Source organism: Notamacropus eugenii, chromosome 4, assembly GCF_028372415.1.
Source record: "Notamacropus eugenii isolate mMacEug1 chromosome 4, mMacEug1.pri_v2, whole genome shotgun sequence".
NCBI lineage: Eukaryota > Metazoa > Chordata > Mammalia > Diprotodontia > Macropodidae > Notamacropus > Notamacropus eugenii.
The window spans coordinates 66,472,381-66,497,680 of record NC_092875.1 but is presented as its reverse complement, the minus strand read 5'-3'; the positions used below and the strand labels follow the sequence as shown (position 1 = coordinate 66,497,680).

Genomic DNA, 25,300 nt, shown 5'->3' with positions numbered 1-25,300 from the left:
TCAAATATTGATTCTTCTCTGCCCTTGGGTTTCCCATGGCCTCCCACCTGGCCTCTGCAGACTTTTTCCCAGGGGGCTTCCAGGCACCAGAGAGAACAAGAACCAGATTGTGAGAATCTTTAGCCTGCACCTCACTGTGTTAGAGGATCAGGCTTGGGTCCGCCCTGATCTCCAGCTTCCCTCCCCACCAGGCAGGGGCAGTGGGAAGAGAGGAGAATGAACACTGAATGAGGGGGTGGCCAGTTGTGCACCCCACAGGCCTGTGGTATAGCCTGCCACCTGGAGGTAGGTCACCCATGAGAGCCCTCAGATTCTCCAAAGTCTTAAGTCTAAAACAAACCCAGCAGTTTTATTAGTCAGGTTTTAAGGATACACAAAGGGAAGGCCCGCACACACCAATCCCCTCTGGCGGAAAGGAATAGACTCCAGGTGCTCTTCCTTGCCCCTGGCGGCCCAGGTCCAGACTCCCATCATCGGCACCCACACTCATCAACCACCATGTCCTCGTAATGCCGAAGAACCACATTGTCACTGTTGTCATAGAAAAGCACAGAGATGGGCGAGAGCTTCACGGGGACGCAGCAGGGTGGGGGTGTGGTGGCAGGAGCCACTGAGTGCATCAGGGACTGCATGACAGCATGGTTCAAACTGGAGATCTTGGTGGCCGTGGGGAAAAAACAGTGCCCTTGACAATAATTGGCCATGAAGCCGCGGGGGGCAATGATCCAATTGTGCCAGCCCACTTCCCGAAAGTTGATGTAGAGCTGTCGAGCCTTACAAGGAGGGTCAGGGCTGTCTGGAGGGGCCAGGTAGGTTGCCCGTCGCTTCCTGGAGGTGGGCTGGCATAGCTGTGGATCAAGGGTCACCACCAACATCGAAGCCTCTAGAGAATGCCCCAGTTTGGTGCACAAGCCTTGAGGTGGGTCACTGTCTCTAACAGGCAACAGCTCCAACACCAGGCTCAGGTTCTGGGGGACGGTGGAATTCCTCAACCAGCCTAAGGCCAGCATGTCAAAGTAGAGGGGCTCATGCAACGTGGGCACTCTTTGGCTCAGCAGGACTTCTCGCTGGTGCCAGTGCAGGGGCTGACCCCACAGCTGCGGGCCCTGGGCATAGGACAGGCTCAGATCCCAGTCCTGGGCAGGGGCAAGGTCTCCAGGGGCACCAAAGTTCAATTCCAGGCGGACTAGTGTCAGCTGCTCCTTAGGGTTTAGGAATGAAAGATTGAAGAAAAGGGGCTTCTCCAGGCATAGGGAGCCCAAAGCTGGCTCTGGTGGGGCAGAGGCACCTACGGGCCAAAGTTTAGGTGAGGCCGGGGCCAGCTCACAGAGCTCCCCTCGCCCTTGCCATCTCCCCATCCTCAGAAGCTGGCCTCATACGCAGGCCTTCTATAAACTACTGGAGTTGTGAGAAATGGGGTCACCTTCTTGCCCCATCACTTACTAGCTCTGTGACCTCGGACTGATCTGTGAAAGATCCTATTATTATGCATGGCCCCAAAGGTCAGAAATAGTGTCAGGCGCTCAAGTTACAAGGAAGCAACTTCCTACTCAACTTCTGCATGGGGCAGTTGCCTAATAGTGAACATGAAAACAGGTCAGGAAGCCCTGGGTTCAAGCTATGCCTGGGCCGCTTACGATGTGAATTGCTTCCTGGCTCCCTCTCTTCCTGGTGGGGAAGGGAGAGAATCTTTGCCCTGGAAGGAGGGACGGCAGATGCTGTCCTTGGGATCCTGGCTCCCCGCATGGAAAGGAAAGGGCTGCAAGAGCTGGCCTGGTGAGGTCTGAGGACCCTCGGTGTTCTGAATAGGGAGGGGGAGTGAAGCCAGGTCCCCTCCCCGCCCAAATGGAAAGAAAAGATCGAGTACCCTTCCCGCTGATGGAGGAGGGAATCAGCCCAGGCCGGGGGCTGGCCTTCCTAACCCCAACGCCCTCATACCGAGCATCCCTCCCTCCCAGGGTGCCCGAATTTACCGCCATCGAGGACGTGCCGCACGATGTTCCCGGGGACGCCCAGCTCCTCCACGTGGCAGGGCAGGGGCTGGGGCTCCGGGGGCATTTCAGACCCTTGGGTCTCGGTGGCCTCTGGGCCCCTTCGGAAGAGCCGCCACATGACTGAGGGGACAGGACGGGTGGGAGGGGGCCCCGGGGGCCGACTCAGCCCCAGAGTTTGGAGCAGGGCACTGGCGTGGGGGGAGAGGGTCCCGGGCTGGGGCTGGGTCAAACCAGGCTGGGGCAGAAGAAGGGGAAGGAGCAGGAGCCAGGGCAGAGGAAAAAGAAGCTGCAGACACCGCATCCTCTTCGACGACACAGCCACAGGATGGACGGACGGACGCACGGATGGACGGACAGATGGACGGACGGAGGTCTGCCGCTGTCCAAGCTCCCAAGCTCCCGCTCCGGGCTGCCTATAAGGCCGGGGCATCCCTCGCGGCCGTTGGCACCCCGGGGCGAGGCAGGAGGGGCCTTGCTCCCCATTGGGCAGGGAGGTGTGAGAGCGCCTCTCCCCTTAACCCCTTCCGGCCCAGAATGAAGGGGGGCAGGTTTGCTCATACGGCTGGAGGGGGTGGGGGCGGGGAAAAGGTCACCATCTCTTTGCTCCCAGTTCGACACTCCAGGGGACCTTCCTGCCCTCAAAAGCCGCCAGCGGATGCTGCTTCCTGAATTCCCGGAGGTGGGGTTAATCGGTCCGGTCCCCAAGGTAGAGTCCACATCCCCAAAGTGCCTGGGGACGGGGCTGGGCAGCTGGCTAGGGGGGTTTGGAGTGGGGAGGGGCCGGCTGGGGGAAGGGGGTGCTAGATGGGAACTGGAGGGAGAGGGGGGTCCCCAGGGGTCTGCAGCCCCTCAGAAGCGCTTGTCTTTCACCAGCCCATTCCTCAAAGGCTTGCTGAAGGGGACCGAGACAAAGGGAGACAAATTAGAGCTCCTCCCTCTTCCCCCACCCTTCTCTTCTGCCTCTCCGCCCTCCCCCAGCCCCGATTTCTCCCACGTCCCGCCCCAGTCCTCAGAAGCCACCGTCACTCACTCTTCTTTCCAGGGCTTGGGGGGTGGGAGGTTGCTCTCTTTCCCGGAGGGGAGGGTCCGGGGGCCCTCACTAGCCTCATCGTACTCCCGAACGTCGCTCACCTCCCGGACCTGGCCAGTCAGCACCTTGGCAGCGAACACCACTATGTACTGGGAAGGGCAGAGACAGACAAAGTGGCAAAGATGAAACTGACCCCTGCATCCCTCCTCCATCCCGGGCCTCCCCCACCAAGGGGGCGGGCGAGTCGGAACGTGGGATCTCAGGAGCGGGGGAAAGCTCTGTAACTCTAGTCTTCCAGCTGGCCCAGAGTTATACAAGCTAGTGGGTGTCGGAGGCATCTTCCGGTGTCCGACGCAGGCCCCCAGAAGCAGCCGGTGGGCCAGAAGTCAGAAAGAGCCAAGTTCAAATGTGACCTCAGACTCGTAGTAGCTGTGTGACCCTGGGCAAGTCACTTCTGTTTGCTTCAGTTTCCTCACCTGTAAAATGGGGCTAATAATAGCACTCCCTCCCTTGAGGTAGTATTTGTAGAGCATTTAGCCAATATGATTAAATATTTATATGATATATAGATTATTATATTGCCTGGCTCACAGTAGGTACTATATAAAGGCTTCCTTCCTTCCTCTAGTCACTCGGCCCTTGATCCCACTCACAGGAAACCCTTAGGTGATAGGTAACATAAGACCCTGACTCTTGCCTTCCTAAAAACGGGTTACTCCCTCCTTGGAGAGCCTTCTTTCTTCTCTTGGTCTCAGTTGCCCCTTCTGTAAGTGGAGGAATGTAGGGAAAGATCTGTAATGTTCCATTTCACTCACCCTGTGGTCCTAGGCTGACTCATTTTGGCATTCAAGAGTCACTAATTGTTCAGTCTCATGTCCAATTCTCCATGACCCCATTTGGAGTCCTCTCTGCAGAGATACTGGAGCAGTTTGCCATGTCCTTCTCCAGCTCATTTTACAGATGAGAAAACTGAGGCAAATAGTTAAGAGACTAGCCCAGGGTCACACAGCTAGTAAGCGTGAGGCTGGATTTGAATTCAGAAAGATGAGTCTTCCTAACTTTAGGCCCAATCCTCAATGTGCTGCATCACCCAGCTGCCTCAGTAACAGATTTGCATACTAATAACAATAGATTTCTAATTAAAGCATTTAAGATAGTACTTTAATGTTTCTACTTGATCCTCAAAATAGCCCAGGGATGTAGTAGTTCCTATGATTAACCCTCATTTTACAGATGAAGCAACTGAGACAGAGAGGTTAAGGGAATTGCCCAGGATCACTCAGTAAGCTGAGGCAGCATTTGAATTCAGGTCTTCCTGGCTCCAAGTCCAATGCACTACACACCTAGTGACCCCAAAGGGCTTAGATTTGTTCTACTTAACTCCATGGGGTAGAAACAGCAGTGATGGGAAACCTAGAGTTGGGACTGAGGGAATAAGAGAGACTGATTTGGGCTTTTTCAAAAGTAAAATGGGCTATCTCAGTATGTAGTGAGTTCCCTGTCAACAGAGGTGTTCAAGAAGGGCTACATGATGCCTGGCTGGGACTATGGTAGGTAAGGTGACTCCTGTTACAGCCCAGTCTCAGTTTCCTCTTCTGTCAAATGGGAAGAATAACCCTTACATTCCAACCTCCCGGGATAGTTCTGAGGCCAACACTTCTCATGCCCACCTGTCCTCTTATCTGACCCAACCATCCCCACTAGTTATCACCCTATCTATGGCTCACTTCTTTAAGAAAATCATCTAGAATCTGCTGCTGCCACTTTCCTATCTCTCGCTCTCTTCTTAACCCCTTACAATCTGACTTCCCATCGCCAGTCACCTGTTGGGCATCTTGAACTGCGGGTCCCCCTGACAGCTTAAGGCCACCATGTGCAAAACTCACCTCGTCATCTTTCCACCCAGACTCTCCCCTCTTGGAATCTGAAAGACCTCAGTTCAGATCCAGCCTCAGGTACTTGGTAGGTGGACCTTGAGCAAATTCCTTAATCTCCATTTGCCTCAGTTTCCTCATCTATAAAATGGGGATAACAGTACCTTCCTCCCAGGGTTGTTGTGAAGATCAAATGAGAGAATGATTATAAACTGCTTATCCCAGTGCCTGGCTCCAAGTTAGTACTGCACAAATGTCAGCTGTTATTATGATCAGCTCTGTGACCCTGGGTCACCCTTTCTTCCTTTGGACAGGAGAGTAATCAGAATGATTGACACTTCTGGGTGTTTAAAAGGTTTACACAATACTTTTAAAGGAGTTATCCCACTGAATCCTTCCCATCCAACCTCTGGGGTGGGTGCGGTTATTATTTCCATTTCACAGATGAGGAAAGTGAGGTTCAGAAAATTTCTAAGTGGCAGCTAGCTTCCAAGATGGGATTTGAACTCAGGTCTTTCTGACTCTTCAGTTCTCCCTACTATACGACATCTGCCTCTCAAGCAGGTGCCTTTTACCTCTCAGTCCTATTATTATTAGAAAAATGTTAGAATGGCCAGGTGGTGCAGTGGATAGAGCACTGGACCTGGAGCCAGGAAAACCTGAGTTCAAATTCTTCCTTGGACATTTCTGAGCTGTGTGACCCTGGGTAAGTCACTTAACTCATTTGTAAAAAAGGATGATACGAGCCCCTCCCTCCCAGAGTTGTTGGGAGGACCAAAGGAGATCCAGCGATTATACTGAGAGCTGACATTTACTATGTGCCAAGCACTCTATAAATTATAAAATAGCATTTAAATACTTTTTACTTTTAACATATAAATATTATACGGAGAATGTATATCATCTAATAGCATTTATATTTTACATGACTACATCATTTCAATATGATTATATGTATATAAAATCCCATATAAAATTATGGTCAGGCTTAGATCACTGTTCATCCCTGTCATGTCTTCGTCTCCCCCATGCCCCGCCCCCACAGCCCTTCTCCTCCCCTAGACCTCAGCTCCAGCAAAGCAGCCCCAGTTGCAGCCAGACCCCCCGCCCCCAACGCTCACCAGAAACCAGTAGATATTCATGAGCAAGAGGGTGAGCAGCAGGGCATTGAAGAAAAAGTAGAAGGGGATGTCGGGGACGGAGAGCAGGCTGCAGTGACACGTGGCATACAGCACTTTGAGGGGGAACCAATAAAGTCGGAACCAGAACCTTGGGGAGAAGGCAGAGAGCACAGAAGAGGAGGAGCATTAGGGGACCCAGGCAGCTGAAGCAACTCACCCAGCATCCCACGGCTAAATAAGCTAAGTAAGTGCTCGGACCACAAGTTCTTCCACCATCCAGGAGGTGAATGGTGTGTGCTGCACCTGCCTGGCCTGGCCGGCCTCCCGTGCAGGGCGCAACCATCAGCCCCGGGCCTTGCTCACCAGCTGATGCTGAAGCTGATACAACCCAAGTCGGAGATGAGGTCGTTCAGTCGGTGGTAGACACCCCCTCGGAACTTGAAGTAGACATTGAGCTTAGTGAATTCCAGCTGGACATCATTGATGTCGTGGAGGAAGAGAACAAGAATTCCCACGTTGTGGTACCTGGTGGGGTGGGGGCGGTCAGGGATGTCAGAGCTGGGAGAGCCCTCAGAACCCAGAATGTCAGGGCTGGGAGGGCCCTCAGAACCCAGAATGTCAGAGCTTGGAGGAACCTTAGAACCCAGAATGTCAGAGCTGGGAGGAACCTTAGAACCCAGAATGTCAGGGCTGGGAGGGCCCTCAGAACCCAGAATGTCAGAGCTTGAAGGAACCTTAGAACCCAGAATGTCAGAGCTGGGAGGAACCTTAGAACCCAGAATGTCAGGGCTGGGAGGGCCCTTGGAACCCAGAATGTCAGAGCTGGGAGGAACCTTAGAACCCAGAATGTCAGGGCTGGGAGGGCCCTTAGGACATAGAAACTATGTTTCTCTAACAGAGTTAGAACTTTAGAAGCCGTCTGCTCAAATTCTACCATCCCAAGCATTTCATATCAGGGCAAACTCAAATTTAATGAGACCAAGTGCCCAAGGTAACACCCAGTTGGAAGCAGAGCTGGAACCTGAACTCCTAGGCCAGGGGACTGAGATGTTCTGGCACCAGAGAGACCCTGTGAGGGCAGGGGTTGGTGCTATAGGGAAGAGGATGTCACTGACCTGAAGGCATAGGAGAAAACGATCAGAATAAGGGTGACAACATGGTGTAGGAGCATGACCACCGAGTCCTTCCGCCAGGCATCCATGTAGAGTGTAGCATAAATGGAATGCCCATAGAAGCTGCCCTGCAGCAGGTAGGCCACAGCAATGTCCCTGGGCACCTCCATGCCTGGCTTCCAGTCTAGCAAGGGAACAGTCACCCCTCAGACACCTGCTTCCCAAAGCCCTTCCCCAACCCAAGTCTTAGTAAAACTGCTCATCAGGCAGGATTCACCCCATGGGATTTAACTTCCCCAGAGAAGGAAAAAGACTTGCTGAAGGTCACAGTGAAAGTTAGGGTCACAGCAGAAGCTAGAACCCCAGCTCAAACTCATGACTGGTAGTCATGCAAGTGCCAGATTCTCTGACCTACCCAAGACATGCAAGCAGGGATCTGTCTGTAAACTGAGGGAAGGGCCCCTACATAGTTTCCAGGATCAGATCAGAAGTTCCCTTCATAGTCCCTCACCAAAAACCTGTTCCCAAGTCCTGCATAAAACCCTCCTCCTACAGGCAGCCTACCCCCACTTAGCTTTCCCCCAACTCCCCAGGTCTGCCATGTGCAAAATCTGCTCTAAGCTTCATCCTGTGAAGACTTTTGTTACTCCTCTCTCTCATATCTCCCCCTGCTCAGAGCAGGGAGGATCCCCTAGAACAGAGGGTGTCATGCCTCCTTAGACAAGGGCAGGTATCTCTCCCCCCAGATTAGGAGGTCCCCCCAAGGACAGCATCCTCTTTCATTTCTTCTCTTGCTATATACTCACTCAGTACAGGGCTATATGTGCATGTACATGCCAGGATGGGGATATGGGTGTGGGTGTAGGGACTGAGGGGGCAGAGTGGCTGAGAGGGGTGGAGGAAACTATCTCTGGCCCTACCGTAGAAGACAGAAGGTGGATCGTGGAAGAAGGGGTAGTTGGTGCCAAATAGAAGGTAAGCGCTGTAACCCCAGGCTGTGGAATAGAAAAGGAATTTCCAGGCACTCTCAGGCATTTTGGCAGCATCCCTGGGTTGCAGTTGGCACCATCTGGCCAGCGGCTGTGGAGGAAAAGAGGGCAAGATTGAAAAAGCATCCCACAGACTCCCACAGCAGCACTGCCCAGGGCTAGTAGAAAGAATACTTGATTAGGTCATTATAAGAATATGAATCCCTATTCTGTTATCTAATATGACCTAGGCTAAGTGGCTTCCCCTCGGTAGGCCTCAGTTTCCTTGTCTATAAAATGGGGATATTAAAACCTGCACTACATGGCAAAGTAGCTTTGAGGTTAGAACATAGACCTGCCTTTTTAGTCTGACTACAGGTCAAGTCCCACTTCCTGTATCAGAGTCTTGGTCTCTTCATGTGGAAAAACAGGAAAGACAGACGAGGTCATTTACAAGCTCTTCTTAGCTCTGAACCCTATGAGTTTAAAAAGTCCTGAGGTCTACTGGACACAGACCCTTCATGCCAGACAGAGGGCTGTGGCCTCCTTTCTGGCTTCTTGGCTAGGGTCCTCTGGGCCTCCTCAGGGACAATTTCTGCTAATTATCCCGTTCCCCAACAGGGCTACCTGGATTGGCCCAGACAGGCACAGAGCTGAAGTCTGAGGGGGTCAGAGAAGGGCAATGTGCCCACAGTCCCAGGAACAACTGAGATGGCAGGCAGCCGTGGTCACATTCACTCACCACACCACCGCACTCCTGTCCTCATCTCTAGCCAGCTGACCCTGGGGCAGCAACAGCGCTGAGGCCCTACTCGACAATCTCCAGCCTTCTTCCTCTCTCCCTCCCTCTCGCTCCAACCCACACTCTTAGCTAAACTTAGACCCCAGCTGTCTGGATGTAGGTAAGAGGCAGAAGGAATGGGGAGGAGAAAGGACATAGGAATGGGGAGGATTGTCAAGATGAATGAAGGAATAGGGGATGCATGGAGGAGAATGTGATTTTTTTAATTTTTTAAAGTGAATTTGTCTCTTTTGTTTTTACATAACTTCCATTTTTGCTATTTTCTGCCTCCCTCTTCTCCCCTCCTCCCCTCAGAGAATCTTTGCTTGTGACAAAGAAAGACAGTATTGCAAAACCAGCCTTTGGCATCCATAAATGAAGATAGGGAGGCACATTTTCTCTTCTGTGCCCAAGATTCCAGGGGCTATTTTCAATCCACTATGAATTCAGTAAGTGCTGTGTGCTGGGGACTGGGGTTACAAAGGCAGAAGTGAACTAGGGCCTGCCCTCAAGGAGTTTCTATTCCTTGCACAGCCAACTTGGGCAGTCAGTCTGGGAGGGGAAGAGGGGACTGGGAAAGGCTTTGTCCCTTGAGCTGAGCTTTTCAGGATGTTGGGGAGGTCAGGAGGCTGAGGTGTAGAGGGAGAGCATTGCCTCCATAGGAGACAGCCAAGGAAAGGAAAATTCCGGAGGTTGGGAGGAGTGTCTTGTGTGAGGAATAACGGGGGGGGGGGGGGGGGGGGGGGGGGGAGATGTCTTTAGAAGCCAGAGGACTTTGTTTGATCCTGGAGGTAATAGGGAGACTGGAGAGTTAGGACACTTAGAGAATGTGAAGAGCAAGAAAAAGGAGGGAATGGTATGTGAAAGGAAAATGGGGATGGGTTAAGTGGAGAGGGCTGGGAGGGCATTAGCAGGGGTCAGGTGGGGGAGTGGGGGGATTTCTTCACATGGGTACCAAGCCTGGATTCACCAAGACTAGCCTTCCAAAGGGAGGCATCCCCAGACTTTGCAGTGTTCTATAACCAGGACCACAAATACTTTGGGCTCCAGAAATAACCCTTGCTCCTGCCCTCCACCCCATCCCCAACATTTCCTTCAAAGTGGGTGGGAGCACCAGAGGGAGCTGGTGCCATGGTAACAGGAGAGTGACTCCCATTTCCAAAGGCAACAGGGCTGAGGAAGCCCCTCCCAGGCTACTTCGTGGAGGGAGGTGCTATCAGTTCCTTTACAAGAGTAAATGAAGACATTCAAGTCCCTTCCCCCCACACCCCCAGCTCCCCTTCCCCCCAGCCACTTTCTCCACCACCCCAGGGGGGTACGGGGAGGGGCCTGTCCAGCTCCTGTGCCTTCAGTCACCATCCTCTGTCCTCCTACAAATTTGGTTCCCCCTCCCAACTCTTCCCTCTGGGCACCATATCACTCTTTCGAGGTCCTATCATCTTTGGTCCTGGGCATCACATTTTAGGAAGAACGTTGACAAGCTGGGGCTGCTTCCAGAGGGCAAGGTGACACAGACTTTCTCAATATGCACAGGCCAGTTAGACCCTATTCTGAGGAGAGCCATAAGTTTGAGGAGGGGACTAGAAAAGAAGTGATAAATGAGAGTGGAAAAAATTGGGCATGTTTGGCCAAGGCAAGAGAAGTGGGGGGGTGGAGGGGAGAAACCTGGGCCCTGGGTTCAAGTGCTGGACCAACTGTTACATGAAGGGGTTAGCTTTGTTCTCCTTTGCTCTCTCCCAGAGAGCAGAACAAGGGTCAGTGGGGAAGAAAGGCCTGCTTGGGCTGAGGATCTAAGAGAGAATTTCAAAAGAAATACAGCCACCCCAGAGGGCAAGGGCCTGCCTCAGGGAGCCCATGTCCTAAAGGACTTCAAACGAAGGCTGAATGAGCACTGCTATAGCAAGTTGGAGAGGAAATTTCGTTGTTACACATTGGACCCCTTCCAATCCCATCTCCTTTACCCCCTCTTCTATTACCAGTTACATGCCAGATACCGAGCTAAGTACTGTACAAATAACTCATTTGGTCTCCACAACAACCCTAGGAAGTAGGTGCTGTTATCCCTGTTTCACAGATGAGGAAACTGAGGCAAACAGGTGCAGGGAATTGCCCAAGGTCACACAGCTAGAGAGTGTCTGAGGCTGGATTTGAACTCATGTCTTCTGGACTCCAGGCCAAGCACTCTACCCACTATGCCACCTGGATGTCTACAGCTCCTCCTATCTGAGAATCTAAGGGTGGTAGGTGAGGCACTGGGGCCCTGATCCTGTGTCTCATCTTCCCCATTCCCTCACAAAGCAGCTCTCTTGAGGCCTCAGCTTTCCCCATCTATAAAATGAGAACAGAGCTGGTCTGTCATCATGGGGGGGGAGGGGAGAGAAGTAGGGATAGTCACCTCTAGAGACACAGCTCAGAGTCCAGACCTTCCTGAATGAAAGTCAGGGTGGCATGGGAAGGGCAGACCCTTTCCAGCCCAAGGAAACCTGGCTTTATAGATTCTGAGCCTGGTGCCTCCTCATAACCCTGAGGACAACTGAGAGAAAAGAAATATTGTTCCAACAAGTTTTGGAACTCCTGTTTCAGTAGCTGTGGATCAGGACAAGTCAAGGAAGGATCAGCTATGCTGGCCAGAGCAAGGACTATGCATCATCTCTGGGTCTCAAAGATCTAGGCTATGTCTGTCGCCAGCTTGAGGGGAGTCTGCCGGATGTCCTGATGCCTACAAGCTTGAGATGAGTCAACAATGTGACCCAGCAGCCAAAAATGCTCATTCAACCTTAGTCTTCATTAATAAGCATGATGTCCATAAGGAGGGGGAAGGGAGGAAAGGAGGGCAGTAAGCAAGGACAGCCCCAAGATGACTTGTTTTGGACAAAGGACCCATCTGGAGCCTCAGGTCCAGTTCTGAGCAACTCATTTTAGGAAGGACATTGGTAAGTGTATATCTGTCCTGATAAGGGGCAACCAGAAAGATGAGAGCACTCTGGACTGATGAAAGAAGCAAGGATATTTAACCAGGAAAAGAAAAGACTTATGCCAGAGATTCTTACATGTACCTCATGGTTCCCTTGGACCTTCAGTCTGGTGAAATCTATGGATTCCTTCTCAGAATCACAATTTTAAATGCAAAAAATGAAATGCACAGGATCATAAAGGGAAACCAATTCTATTAACATGAAATCATCAAAATATAATTTTAAAAGTTCATAGCCTTTAGGTTAAGACCTAAATGTCTGAGGGGCAGGACAAGACAGCTTCCTTCAGATACTACAGAAGAGAAATGGATCAGACCTGTTCTACTCAGCCCAGCAGGTTATGGGTGCATGTTGCAAACAAAGAAACAGTCCCAACACTCAAAGCTTCCCCCAAATATATGGGGGATGCCTTGGGGCAGTTCCCCATCACTGAAGGCTTCTGGGTAGAATCTGGCTGAGTAGCCACAGAGGGGGTATTCCTGTACAGGAAGGGACAAGGTGGTCTAGATGCCTTGAAATTCTCTTTTCTCAGCCTGAATATTTGTATGTAAGGAGGTAAGAAAGAAGGCTGTAGCCAGACCCAAACTAGGAAGAGGAGGGTGTGGGGTCTGACTCAGGGCTTACTGAGTCAGGACAAGGACTCCGTCCCAGGGGGTCCTCCTAGCAAGTTGACACTATGTCCCATGTCCTGGGAATACAAGGGACAGTTTCTTCCCTGATGGAGAATGGCCCCATTGTTAGGGTCACTGGATCCCCTAGCACCTCCCCCCATGCTGTTTCCCAGGCTGTTTCCTGCCAACCCCCTAGACCGGAGCGGGGCGGGGGTGACAGAGGGGTGTAAATCTCTCTAGACTAAGAGCCAAGACCCAGGGGGCTGGGGGGTGGTTCAGGGCCTGCCTAGCTTGTACGGCCTTCTCCAGTCCCTCCAGCAGACCTAGGGGAGAGGAGCCCAGTCTCGATCCCTCTAGCTCAGCCTCAGAGTGCTGGGCGACGGGTCGAGGTCACAGAGGTCCACAGGGAGCAAGGGAGGGTTGGCAGCCTCCATCCTGGGTCTGACCTGGGGGAAGCACCTGATGCCGGCCACCGGCCGGGGCTCCCGCAGTCACCTTCAAAGGGCGCCACAGGGCGGGGAAGCCCCCACTCTCCGCTCTCCAGCCCGGCCACACCGCGGTGCCTCCCCCAGGCATGCCGCCCCAGGCCAGACCCGGGCTCCGGTTCCGAGACGCCGCACAGCCAGGTCCGGCCAGGCTCCCCCGGCCCAGGCCACGTGACCCTCCCCCAGCGCGCAGCGGGAGCCCAGGGCTTCTCCGTCCATCCCGGAGTGGCCTTCTCCCCTCCCGCACCCCCCAGCCCCGTCGGTCCTCCCGTCCCCCCCCACCCGGGGGGCCCGCCCCTGCGCACACAGCCGCAGCCCCCTCCGCCGGCCTGGGCCCCGCCCCGCAGCCCCCTCCCCACCCGGCCGCGGCTCCCGGCTCCCTTCCCAGCCCCCTCCGTGGGCCCAGCCCTCCCCGCTGGCCGGCCGGCCGGCGGGCGCCACTGACCCGAAAGAGGCGGGCGGCGGCGGCGTGGCGCAGCGCGGTCCAGGCGAGGCCGGCCAGCAGCAGCAGCAGCAGCTCGGCGGCCGCCAGGTGCGCGTGCTGGGCCCAGCTCCGGCGGCTCCGCTCCCAGCCGCAGTCCGCGCAGCCCCGCGCCGCGTCCAACAGGCTCCGGTAGCTCCGCTGCAGCAGCTGCGCGTAGCCCGGCATGGGCTGCGGCCCGGGCCCCGGCGCCATGCCTGTCCGCTACCCCCGCCGCCGGGCCCGCGGGGGACCCTCGCCCGGCTCCTGCCCGCTGGCCCGCCTGCCCGGCGCGCACGTCACCCACCGCGGCGGGGAGGGGAGCGGAGAGGGAGGGGCCCCTCCGGCCTCGGGGGCGGGGGAGGAGGGTGGCCGGCCCCGCGAGGGACGAGCGGCGGGAGGGGGAGGGGAGGCTCCCTGCCGGCCTCGGGGCGGGGGCGGGGGGAGGAAGAGCAGGGTGGGCTGCAGAGAGAAGGAGAGCCGCTGGGGGAGGAGGGAGGCGCAGGCTCCGCCCCCCGGACCCGCCTCTCTGCCCCGCCTGTACGCTGCCCAAAGGGGGGCCGCTACCCGTAGGAATCCCCGTGCCCCCTTTCCCTACGCGGAAAGCTCTCGGCCCAACATCACACAGTGACTAGAACCCGGGACCCCCGAGTCCCAAACGAGGCCAGCTGTCTTCAGAGCGGCGACCCTCTCTTTCCTCGCTCCTCTCGGATCCCTTGGAGAGGGGGCTGCAATCTCAGCCCTTCTGGCCATCGGAATAGTCCAACGATGAAATGGGCGGCCTCGGGGTGATTCCGGGGTCCCGGCTAGGACTGGACAACCAACCCCACCCCCATTCCCTGCCGCCGGTCAAACGCATTCCTGAGTGGGGTGGGAGATGACCCTAGATGAGGAGGACGACAGGACTCGGGGCTCCTGTCTTCTCGGGTAGCTCTGGGTTCAGAACTAAGCATCCTGGGGTCCATCCCATCCATCTGGCCCCCTCTGATTTGGGAGAAGGAAGGAGGAAGGGAAAAAAGAGAGAAGCTGCCATAAACAGGGCAGCTCCCTTCCTCTTTCGTGGGGCCATTGTGCCTTGAAGGGTTGGGACACCTGTGGCCCAGGCTTTCTTCGGGGAATCTGAGCCAAAGGGGGATGCTGGAGATGCCATCACCCTTCTGCCTCTTCCCCACTCCCCTCTAATAGACACTATCAGACTATCTCAGTGCCACTCTGCTTTCCAAAGATGTCAAGTGACTTGTTCAAAGTCAGCCTTTGAACCCCAGACCCCTGAAGCCCAAGTCCAGAGCTCTTCAGACTCTTCCATACCTGCCTAGTTCCATTTCCCTCCTCCCCTCTTCAGGATTTCCTCTTTGACACGAGGGTTCTCCCCAGATCCAGCATCCAAATTCAAAGGGTTGAAAGGTGGGTCTGCCTAACTAGAGTGTTGCCCTGGGCAAACCTGACATGCTTTCCTTTTGAACTTCCAAACAAGTTAGAGATGAGGGAGTTAGATCAAGGGACCAGAACAGGAGCTGCTCTGTGAGCTGGGCAGTGAGAGGACCTGGGAGGTTCTGTTGGGGCGGTGACCAGGGGAAAGATGAGGTGGGCAGCCAGCCTATTTTACAAGAGTCTGAAACTATCCCACCTCCTCTAGTGGTCTAAAAAAATGATGCTTACGGTGAGTCCATCCTTCTTCCTCATTTCTCCAGTTGAAATTACCAAGAAAAGACGACCAAGTGGTCCTATCTGAATGAATGAAAGAAAAGATTAAGTTCTGATTAGGTACCAGATGACTAAACTTGGGGGATAGGAACGCAAGCAAGCCAGATAGTCCCTGCCTCAAGGGCTTTACCTTCTAAGAGGGGAAGATAACATATAATGGAATTTTTGATAGTATGGATTTGATTACAGTTGTCTGTGCCAAAGCTGGAAGAAATAGAACAAAGGGCTGGGGAGGGAAGGGAAAGAGAAAGGAGACTGGGGAGGTGAGGAGAGACTCATAAAGATGAGTCTGGATTTTAGCTTGGTAGCATGAATGCTCAGCAATAAGAAGCAGTCCCCCCACCCTGAATCTCCCAACAGGAGCCTTGTGTGCTGAACTGAAGGCACAGAATTATAACTCTCAGCAGACAACTCCCTTATTCCTTCCATTAGAAGGATTTCCCAATCTTCTCACTTGATAGGATAGCCAGCCTACTCTACCTCCTTATTTCTCTGGATCACAGATTGAAAGTTGGGAGGGGCCTTGGCCACCCAATCCAGACCCCTCATATTATGGATGAGGAAATGGATGCCCAGAGAAGTGATGTGATTGGCCCAGGGTCCCACAGGTAGTGACAGTTGATTCCAAATCCTGTACTCTCTCCAGCGTGCCATGCTACTTCTGTTAGGATGGTTCTACTTCCTCATTTCTGTAGTTGAGATGATACCCAAAGGAGTCCCACTTGGCCCCTCAGTAAGAAACCTGTAGTTAGGATCTGAGCCTAGACCAGGCTCACCCAGGACCAGGGAAAGGAGAGAAAGCATATAGGATGGGAATAAGTGCTCTCTCCCCCTTGGTTTTTCCCAGAGCACATCCCACTTGCCTCTATCACGAAATTCAACATGGATAGGCATTGCTGATACAAAGACCAAAGTTCTTTGAAATTCTCCATCGCACCCTCCTTCCCCAGGGATCTCATCTTTGGGAAATCTCATTCTACAGCAAGATTGACTGCCTGGTTCTCACATCTCATCAGTCCCTTTCGACTGGATGAGAGGCTCTAGGGCCTCTCTTTAAAGAGGGGGCTCAGCACAGTTTTTCTCACCACACATCTTTGGAAATCTCCATAATGGCCCCTCGATGGCTTACCTCTCCCTCACCTTTTATATGTCATTTCCCCCATTAGATTGTAAGATCTTTGAGGGCAGGGGCTATCTTTGTTTTTATTTGTATTTGTAGCCCGAGTGCTTAGCACAGAGTAGGCACTTAAAAAAATTGTGACTGACATAGAAGAGACAAAGTGCCTCAGGGACCTTATGTTCTGCCTCAGTATACTGATTTGTATTCAGCTAGGTAGCTTAGTTAATAGAGCAGTGGGCTGGAGTCAGGAAGACTGGAGTTCAAATCTGGCCTGACACTTTGTAACTGTGTGAACGTGGACAAGTCGCTTCACCCTGAGTACCTCAGTTTCCTCATCTGTAAAATGAGCTGGAGAAGGAAATGGCCAACCACTCCGGTATCTCTGCCAAGAAAACCCTAAATGGGGCCACAAAGAGTCTGACTGGAAACTGAAACACGTACACTACTAAACAACAACAAAGTATCTGTGGTATCCCTTTCTCCAAAGAAAATGTAGGTTTATTGAGGTAAAGAGGGGTTGCTAGTTTTGTTTCTGAGGGCACTAACATGTTGTAACTATGAAATAAATGTTTGCCGAATGAATGGGATCCGCTCTCTTTAATGTCCAGAATGGCTCTCACTCTGGCCAGGCTGCAGAAACTGAACCTTGGAGAGCCTCCCCTCCCCCCAAGGTCCCAGCAGGAGGCCTGGCCCTCACTCAACCTGCCAGTGGCATTCAAGAGCAGCCCCTTCCCAGCCTTTCCAGTTCCTTTCTTCTGGTTGGTTTTTCAGGGACTAGGCGAGTGTTGCAGAAAGCGCCTTCCCCCCTGCCTCCAGTTTACTTCTGGATTGTACCAAAGCTCCTCTGGTCCTCTATCTGATGGGCTTAATACTCTTCAGTAACAAGAGCCATGCTCTCTGGAGGAGTCTTCTCAAATTTCTTTTCAGCAAAGACCCAGGCTGCCCTAGGGAGGGGCAGTGGTCAGTCAGTGGACCTGTGGGAAGGCACCAGCAAAATGCTTATGGAACTCATTCCTCTACCCTGCAAACCCCTTTTTGTCTGTTTACCATCCGGTTGTACAGTGTTTCAGCTCAAGGGTGGGTGCTACCAGAGAAAGAGGTTGGACTGGGGAACAAACCATCATCGGAGAAGAACCAGCCTATTCTTGGGTCATGTGGGTCAAAGCAGCAGACGCTTTCCAGTGGTGGGGAGGCCTGTGACCCCCTGGATGTTTACAGCTCTGGTGTCTTTCCCTATCATGCTGGGCAGTCGGAAACTCAATGAGCCCAACACAAACCTCTTTCATATTTCTTACAAGCACATCTCACAAAGGCCAACATTCATCCCACCAGCTGCTGGACCTAAGCCATGTGGGGGCCAGGACTCCAGGCAGTAGGGTGTGGAGGGCTGAAGATAGGGCTGTCTGCCCTATCAACTGTGGGGGAGGGTAAGTGGCCAAGACTACCTACTCAGGGCATAGAATTCTAGAACCTCAGATTTGGGAGAGACCTCAGAAGGCATTTACTCTAAACACCATCCTGAGGAATGAATTCTTCCCCCTATCTTACTGTCCTGACAATAGTATTAATAAGTTAGCATTTATGTCATTTTTTAAAGTTTGTGAAGCACTTTTAAAATATCTCATTTGATTCTCACAGATTCTAATATTCTCATCTTCATTTTATGGATGAGGACCCTGAGGCAGATTTCACCCAGGGTCATGCCACTTGTGAATGATTGAGGCTGGGTTTGAATTGTTCTTCCTGACCCCAGATCTGCCTTTTATGTTATGTTATCTCATTGGACATAGTTATTCAGCCTCTACTTGAGGTTTAAGGAGGAAAACCTTCATATAAATCCACACTGTTCCGCACCCAGTGCCCCACCTCCAACCCCTTGCCTTCTGATCCCATTCCTGATAACCGTGCATCCCCAATACCACAGGCCCACCTACCTTCACTCTGTTACAAGTTTACATTTGCTTCAGGAGGCAATCCTAGCTAATATACACCCACTGAGGTCAGATCCACCCATGGCCCCAGTGCTTTCTCACAAAGAGTATTTTCATTACTGGTCACAGGCTGATCCTGCTAATGGCCAAGAGTCATCTGTCTTCTGAGTTAAGTATCTGGCAAAGAGAGCTTGGTGTTTCCTGAGGACACCTTCATTCTGATACAAATACAATCTGACATTGCAGTCCCTGATCCAGAACGGATGGGATGAATGTACCATGTCCCAATAGCAGGGAAAGAAAACTGGATTCAGGTCCCAACTAGCTTTATGACCTTTGTAGGTCATGGGATCAGAGTGGCCAATAAACTCCAGTGGCTCCCTGATACCTATGGGACAAAATGTTAACTCTCATGTTTGGCTTTTAACAGGCTCAAACCCTTCCTCGAGAACTGATCCGTGCCTGTAGCTGCACAAGTCTGGAAAAATCACTTCACCTGTTTACCTCATTTTCCTCATCAGCAAAATGGGGATAAAAGACAAAGATCAGTAAAGATAGCAGAGTAAAAGCACGGATTTGCCTGAGCTCTCCCCCACACCCTTCCAAATACCTTTTAAAAATGACTCTAAACAAATTCAAGAGCAGCAGTACCCACAAAAAGAGTGAAACAAATTTCCAGCCCAAGACAACTTGGAAGGTCAGCAAGAAAGGTTTGTTGCACCAAGGTGAGAGAGGAACATAGTCCAGCACACCAGCACAGACTGGACCTCAGCAAATCTGGAGCAGGTCTCAGGGTGACTGAATCACTGGCAGCAGTGGCAGTTTCCAGACTTCTCAGCCCACAGATGCCAAAGACAACTTGGAAGGTCAGCAGGAAAGGTCTGTCACACCTGGGTGAGAGTGGAGCACAGTCCAGCGCAAGTAGAACCAGCACAGCCCTGACCCCAGCAACCCAGGAGCAGGCCTGGGGAGTGATTGAATCAGCAGCTCCCAGGTCAGAAAATTACAGGGGTCTCTTTGCTAGCACTGAGGTAAGACTCTGTTGCTTTGCCCATACTCAGATCTAGATCGCAGTCCAGGGGGGCAGTCCCAGGATGAGGAGGAGAACCAGCACAGCAGAGCTTGCAGTCACAATGGAGGGGGTCCCTCCTCATATTTCCAGGGCAGAAAAGAATGCTTGTTGTCACTCACAGACCAGAGCACAGACCAGGAGAGGAGTAAATATCTCTCCTTAGATCATACCACCTTGGAAAAACTGAAAACCTACAGGTTCCTAGAAGTTATCTCTGAGAATAGCCGCACAAAATCCCTGAAGCTTTGAACAGTGCTCCCTCCACCCTGGAAGCAGAGACCTATTTTAAGTTAAAAGTCAACTAATAGGCTGGGGTAGAGAGCAAACAACAGAAAGGAAAAAAAAGTCTTGACTATTAAAAATTACTATGGTGACAAAGCAGATCCAAACACACATTCAGAAGAAAACACCAGAGTCAAAGCTCCTCCATTCAAAGCCTCCAAGAAAATATGAATTGATCTCAGGCCATGGAAGAGCTCAAAAAGGATTTTGAAAATCAAGTGAGAGAAGAAGAGCAAAAATTGGGAAGAGAAACAAGAGTGATGCAAGAAAATCATGAAACACAAGTCAACGGTTTGGTAAAGGAAACACAAAAAAATACTGAAAAAAAAAAAACACCTTAAAACATAGACTAGACCAAATGGTAAAAGAGGTTCAGAAAGTCAATAAGGAGAACAATGACTTAAAAAGCAGAATTGGCCAAAAGGAAAAGGAGGTCCAAAAGCTTACTGAAGAAAATAATTCTTTAAAAATTAGAATGGAGCAAATGGACACCAATGACTTAATGAGAAATCAAGATACAATTTTTAAAAACCAAAAGAATGGGGAAAAAAAGATGATGTGAAATATCTCATTGAAAAAACACCTGACCTGGAAAAAAGATTCAGGAGAGATAATTTTAAAATTGTTGGACTACCTAAAAACCAGGATCAAAAAAAGAGCCTAAAGATGATCTTTCAAGAAATTATCAAGGAAAACTGCCCTGATATTCTGGAACCAGAGAGGAAAATAGAAATTGAAAGAATCCACTGATCACCTCCTATAAGGGATCCCAAAATGAAAACTCCCAGGAATGTTACAGCCAAATTTCAGAGTTTCCAGGTCAGGGAGAAAATATTGCAAGCAGCCAGAAAGAAACAATATAAATACCGTGGAGCCACAGTCAGGATAACACAAGATTTAGCAGCTTGTACATTAGAGGAATGGAGGGCTTGGAATATGATATTCTGGAGGGCAAAGGAGCTAGGATTACAACCAAGAATCACCTAGCCAGCAAAACTGAGCATAATTCTTCAGGGGGGGAAATGGATATTTAATGAGATAGAGGACTTTCAAGCATTCTTGATGAAAAGACCAGAGCTGAATGGAAAATTTGACTTTCAAATGCAATACTCAAGAGAAGCATAAAAAGGTAAACAGGAAAGGGAAACCATAAGGGGCTTAATAAGCTTAAACTGTTTAGATTCCTACATGGGAAGATGATATTTGTAACTCAGAAGACCTTTCTCATTATTAGGGTAGTTAGAAGGAGTATATATAGACAGAGGGCACAGGTATGAGCTGAATATGAAGTGATAATATCTAAAAAATAAAATTAAGGAATGAGAGAGGAATGTAGTGGGAGAAAGAGAAAGGGAGAGGTAGAATGAGGTAAATTATCTCACATAGAAGAGGCAAGAAAAAGTTTTTACAGTGGAGATGAAGAGGGGAGAGGTGAACCTTACTCTCATTAGAATCAGCTCAAGGAGGGAATAACATCTATACTCAATTAGGCATAGAAATCTAACTTACTCTAGAGGAAAGTAGGAGAGGACGGGGAAAAGAGAAAGGGGGAAGTGATAGAAGGGAGGGTAGATTGGGGGAGGGGGTAATCAGAAGCAAAACACTTTTGAAGAGGGATAAGGGGAAAGGAGAGAGAGAATAGAATAAATGAGGAGTGGAGGGGAAATAGGATGGAGCAAAATAAGGTTAGCAATAGTAACTGAAAAAACCTTTGAAGTAAGTTTCTCTGATAGAGCCCTCATTTCTCAAATACATAGAGAATTGAATCAAATTTATAAAAATAAAAGCCATTTCCCAATTGATAAATGATCAAAAGATATGTTTTCAGATGAAGTAATCAAAGTTCTCTATAACCATATGAAGAAATACTCTAATTCACTATTGACTGGCAAGATGCAATTTAAAACAATTCTGAGGTACTACCTCATACCTATTAGATTGGCTAGTAGGAGGGAAAAGGTAAATGACAAATGTTGGAGGCGATGTTGGAAAATTGAGACGCTAATGCACCATTGGTGGAATTGTGAACTGACTCAACCATTATGTAGAGCAATTTGGAACTATGCCCAAAGGGCCATAAAACCATGCATACCCTGTGACCTAGCAATACCACTACTAAGTCTATATCCCGAAAGAGATAATATGCAAAAAGGAAAAGGACCTATATATAAAAAAATATTTATATCATCTCTTTTCTGGGGGTAAAGAATTAGAAGCTGAGGGGAAGCCCATCAATTGGGAAATGGTTGAACAGTTTGTAGTATGTGATTATGATGGAATACTGTTGTACTATAAGAAATAATGAACAGGATGTTCTCAGAAACACCTGGAAGACTTGCATGGACTGATGAGAAGTGAAATGTACTGTGCACAAAGTAACAATATTGTAAGATGATGAACCATGAATGACTTAGCTATTCAGACAACTCTGAAGGACGTATGATGAAAAATGCTATCTCTCTCCAGGAAAACAACTGATGGTGCTTGAATACAGATCGAAGTATACTTTTTTTTTACCTTTATTTTTCTATTTTTTGGTCTGTTTTCTTTCACAACAAGATTATTATGGATATGTTTTGTATAAATACATATGTATAACCTATATCGAATTGCTTGACTTCTCAATGAGGGGGGGTAGGGAGGGAGGGAATGAGAGAATTCGGAACTCAAAGTTTTAAAAACAAATGTTAAAAATTGTTTTTACATGTAACTGAGGAAAAATAAAATACTAAATAAAAGTGAAAAAATGGGAATAATTGTAATAGCATTTACCTCCCAGGACTGTTGTGAGAAACAGATACCAAATCTAAAGTGCTATGTAAACGTTACCATCCAAGCCCTGTTAAACCTTCTCCAGCTGCTTTCTAGATCCCTTCTGGACTCTAGGCCAGCCAAACTGGCCTCCTTTGAGTCACTGCCACATGGCTTCCCCAGCTCCTGGGCTTCCCACGTGGCACACTGTCAGGCTATTGCCATCTTCCCCACAGTTGCCTGGCATACCTACCCCTACCCCTTTTTGGTTTTGGAACCAAATCAATTCTGCCAGTGTTCTTGGAAAGGGTGTCAACCTATTGTTCCAGTGCTCCACACACCGTCTCTGCAACAAACCTTCCTGATAGCCCTGATCACCATTTCTCTAAATGTGTCTGCTTATTAGAGAATAAGCTCCTCAAGGGAAGGCCCTGTCAGGCTTTCTATTAGCTCTGTATACATGAATATTGTCTTCTCTGATACAGTCTAAATTCCTCAAGAGCATTCCATTTTTTTTTCCTTTTACCCTGAGTACCTAGCAAAGTGTCTGGCATACAGTAGGTAGTTAATACTTGTAGATGGATTAGATCTTTGAAATCATCTAATCAAGGATGCCTACTATGTGCCATATACTATGTTAAACACTAGGGATATAAACAAAGCAAAAACATGGTTCCTGTATGTCTTTGAGAGGCTCCCAATCTAATGGGAGAGATGACATACAAAGACATTGATGTACAAATAAATTGCTGTTTTGCTACGTATAATCAAGCTTTGTACAAGGGAACTTGGAGGAAATCTTGGTGGGAAGGCACTGACATCAAAGGGAACAGAGAAAGGCATCTTGCAGAAGGTGAAATTACAGCTGAAACCAGAAGGAAGTCAGGAGACAAAAACGAACAGAGGGATTACTCCAGATGTGGAGGATGGAGATTAAATGAATGAAATTGGGAAATTGAGTGTCCCGTAATATTACTCAAGTATAGAGCATGTGGAATTGAGAAAGATGGATGACCAGAAAAGGAGGGAAGCAGGTATGAAGGACTTGGTTCTAAAAGCTAGATTTTATATTTGATCTTGGAAGTAATAAGGGGCCATTGGAGTTGACTGAATCATGGGAAGGTGATCAGATTTGTGCTTTAGAAAGATTCATACTTTCTTTGTACACAGCAACAACCACAATGTGCAAGGATTTTTCTGGTAGACTTAGCCCTTTACAGCAATGCAAGGACCTAAAACATTCCCAAAGGACTTGAGGCAAAATGCCTTCCACATCCAGAGAAAGAACTATAGAATTGGATCACAGAATGAAGCAGACCATTTTTTCTTGTGTTGTTTTAATGGCTTCTCCCATTCATTTTAATTCTTCTATGCAACATGACTAAGGTGAAAATGTATTTAATAAGAATACATTTGTAGAACCTATATAAAATTACATGCTATCTAAGGCGGGGTAGGGAAATGGGAAGGCGGGGGAAGAAGGGGGGAAAATGTAAGATGTATGGAAGTGATTGCAAAAAAATGAAAACAAATAAATTACTTAACTAAAAAATAAAAATAAAATAAGAAAAAAAGATCCATGTAAATACTAACATATTGTAGGTGGAGTCGTGAACTGAGCCAGGGTGGACTTCTGCCCAAAAGGCTACGAAACTATGCATATCCTTTAATCCAGCAATAGCACTACCAGGTCTGCGTCCCAAAGAGATCATAAAAAGGGAAAAGGAGCCACATGTACAAAAATACTTACAGCAGCTCTTTGTGGTGGCCAAGAATTGGAAACTGAGAGGATGTCCATCCATTGGGGAATGGCTCAACAAGTTATGGTATATGAATGCAATGGAATACTGTTGTGCTATAGAAGAAATGAGCTGGCAGATTTCAGAAAAACCTGGACTTACATGACCCGATGCTGAGTGAAGTGAGCACAACCAGAACACTGTGCATTGATCAACTTTGATAGACTTGGCTCTTCTCAGCAATACAATGATCTCTGACAGTTCCAAGACTCATGAGAGAAAATGCTATCCACATTCAGAGAAAGAACTATGGAGTCTGAATGCAGAAAGAAGCAGTTTTCACTTCTTTCTATTTTCCCTTTCTCATGGCTCTTCCCTTTTGTTCTGATTCTTATTTCACAACATGACTAATAAAGAGATATTTAATGTGATTGTACACGTATAGCCTATAACAGATTGCTTGCCATCTTGGGGAGAGAGGGGAGGGAGAAAAAAATGTGCTCAAAAATCTTATAAAAGTGAATGCTGAAAACTATCTTTACATGTAATTGGAAAAAATAAAATACTGTTAAGTGTGTGTGTGTGTGGGGGGGGGGGGGCGTAAAGATCCATGTGACAACTCAGTGGAGGACAGGCTAGAGCTGGGAAAACCTTGCCGTGAGGACAACTGGCCAGCAGGCTATGGCCCATAGTCCAACTGTGACATGATGAGAGCCAACATCTAGGTGGTGAGTGTCAGAGCAGAGAAAGGAGGTGAAATGAGAGATGGGGAGGGCAGCTGAATGGACAGGCCGTGACAGCAGCCTGGATCTGGGGGTGAGTAGGAGTCCAGAATGATACCTAGGTTATATGACTCGGGGCTGGAGAGGTGTTACTCTCTACAGTAACAGGGAAATTAGGAGGAGGGGAGTATTTGAGGGAAAGAGGAGTTCAGTTTTGGACCCTTTGGAGATGAAGGACAAGAAAGATAAGGACTAAACAGATCTGAAAACCATCCAAACAGAGATGATGACGGAATCCATGGGAGCTCATGTGATTACCAAGTGAAATGGTATGAGGGGAGAAGAGGAGCCAGGACAGTGTTGGGTCAGCAGTTGGGACCTGGATGAAGATTCAGCAAAGAAGTCTGGGAAGGAGCATTCATACTTATTGGAGAACCAGGAAAGGAGTGTAATTAGAACTTAGAACAGAGAACCAAGAGGGAGGTCAAGGATCATCGGATTCAAAGCCCTCAAGTTCCTTCCACTATGAGCTTTCTTCACTTGTAAAACTGTGGATAAATTACTCCTA

The 25,300-nt window shown here is 49.5% G+C and overlaps 2 protein-coding genes across 2 annotated transcripts; both read right to left on the bottom strand.

The window, feature by feature from the left end:
* Positions 1 to 323: 323 nt before the first annotated feature.
* On the bottom strand, positions 324 to 2,424 carry GDF1 (growth differentiation factor 1). The gene is made up of 2 exons (XM_072601606.1): positions 1,974 to 2,424; positions 324 to 1,288 (listed from the first exon to the last, which is right to left on the bottom strand). The coding sequence occupies exons 1-2, from the start codon at positions 2,422 to 2,424 to the stop codon at positions 471 to 473; spliced, it is 1,269 nt and encodes a 422-aa protein (XP_072457707.1). The 3' UTR covers positions 324 to 470.
* Positions 2,425 to 2,753: 329 nt separating this feature from the next.
* On the bottom strand, positions 2,754 to 13,746 carry CERS1 (ceramide synthase 1). The gene is made up of 7 exons (XM_072601607.1): positions 13,397 to 13,746; positions 8,052 to 8,211; positions 7,135 to 7,315; positions 6,383 to 6,544; positions 6,020 to 6,167; positions 3,025 to 3,173; positions 2,754 to 2,886 (listed from the first exon to the last, which is right to left on the bottom strand). Exons 1-7 carry the CDS (start codon positions 13,625 to 13,627, stop codon positions 2,844 to 2,846), a joined length of 1,074 nt encoding a protein of 357 aa, XP_072457708.1. The 5' UTR covers positions 13,628 to 13,746; the 3' UTR covers positions 2,754 to 2,843.
* Positions 13,747 to 25,300: the final 11,554 nt, after the last annotated feature.

Bases quoted from the DNA above. Each gene is read 5' to 3' on its own strand.
- GDF1 (XM_072601606.1), bottom strand. From the start codon at position 2,424: ATGCCCCGGCCTTATAGGCAGCCCGGAGCGGGAGCTTGGGAGCTTGGA. The intron at 1,289-1,973 runs GTAAATTCGGGC...TTTGGCCCGTAG, and splicing joins GCGGCACGTCCTCGATGGCG to GTGCCTCTGCCCCACCAGAG.
- CERS1 (XM_072601607.1), bottom strand. From the start codon at position 13,627: ATGGCGCCGGGGCCCGGGCCGCAGCCCATGCCGGGCTACGCGCAGCTG. The intron at 8,212-13,396 runs GTCAGTGGCGCC...TTTCCTCCACAG, and splicing joins CCGCCGCCCGCCTCTTTCGG to CCGCTGGCCAGATGGTGCCA. The intron at 3,174-6,019 runs GTGAGCGTTGGG...TGCCCTTCCCAG, and splicing joins TGAATATCTACTGGTTTCTG to TACATAGTGGTGTTCGCTGC.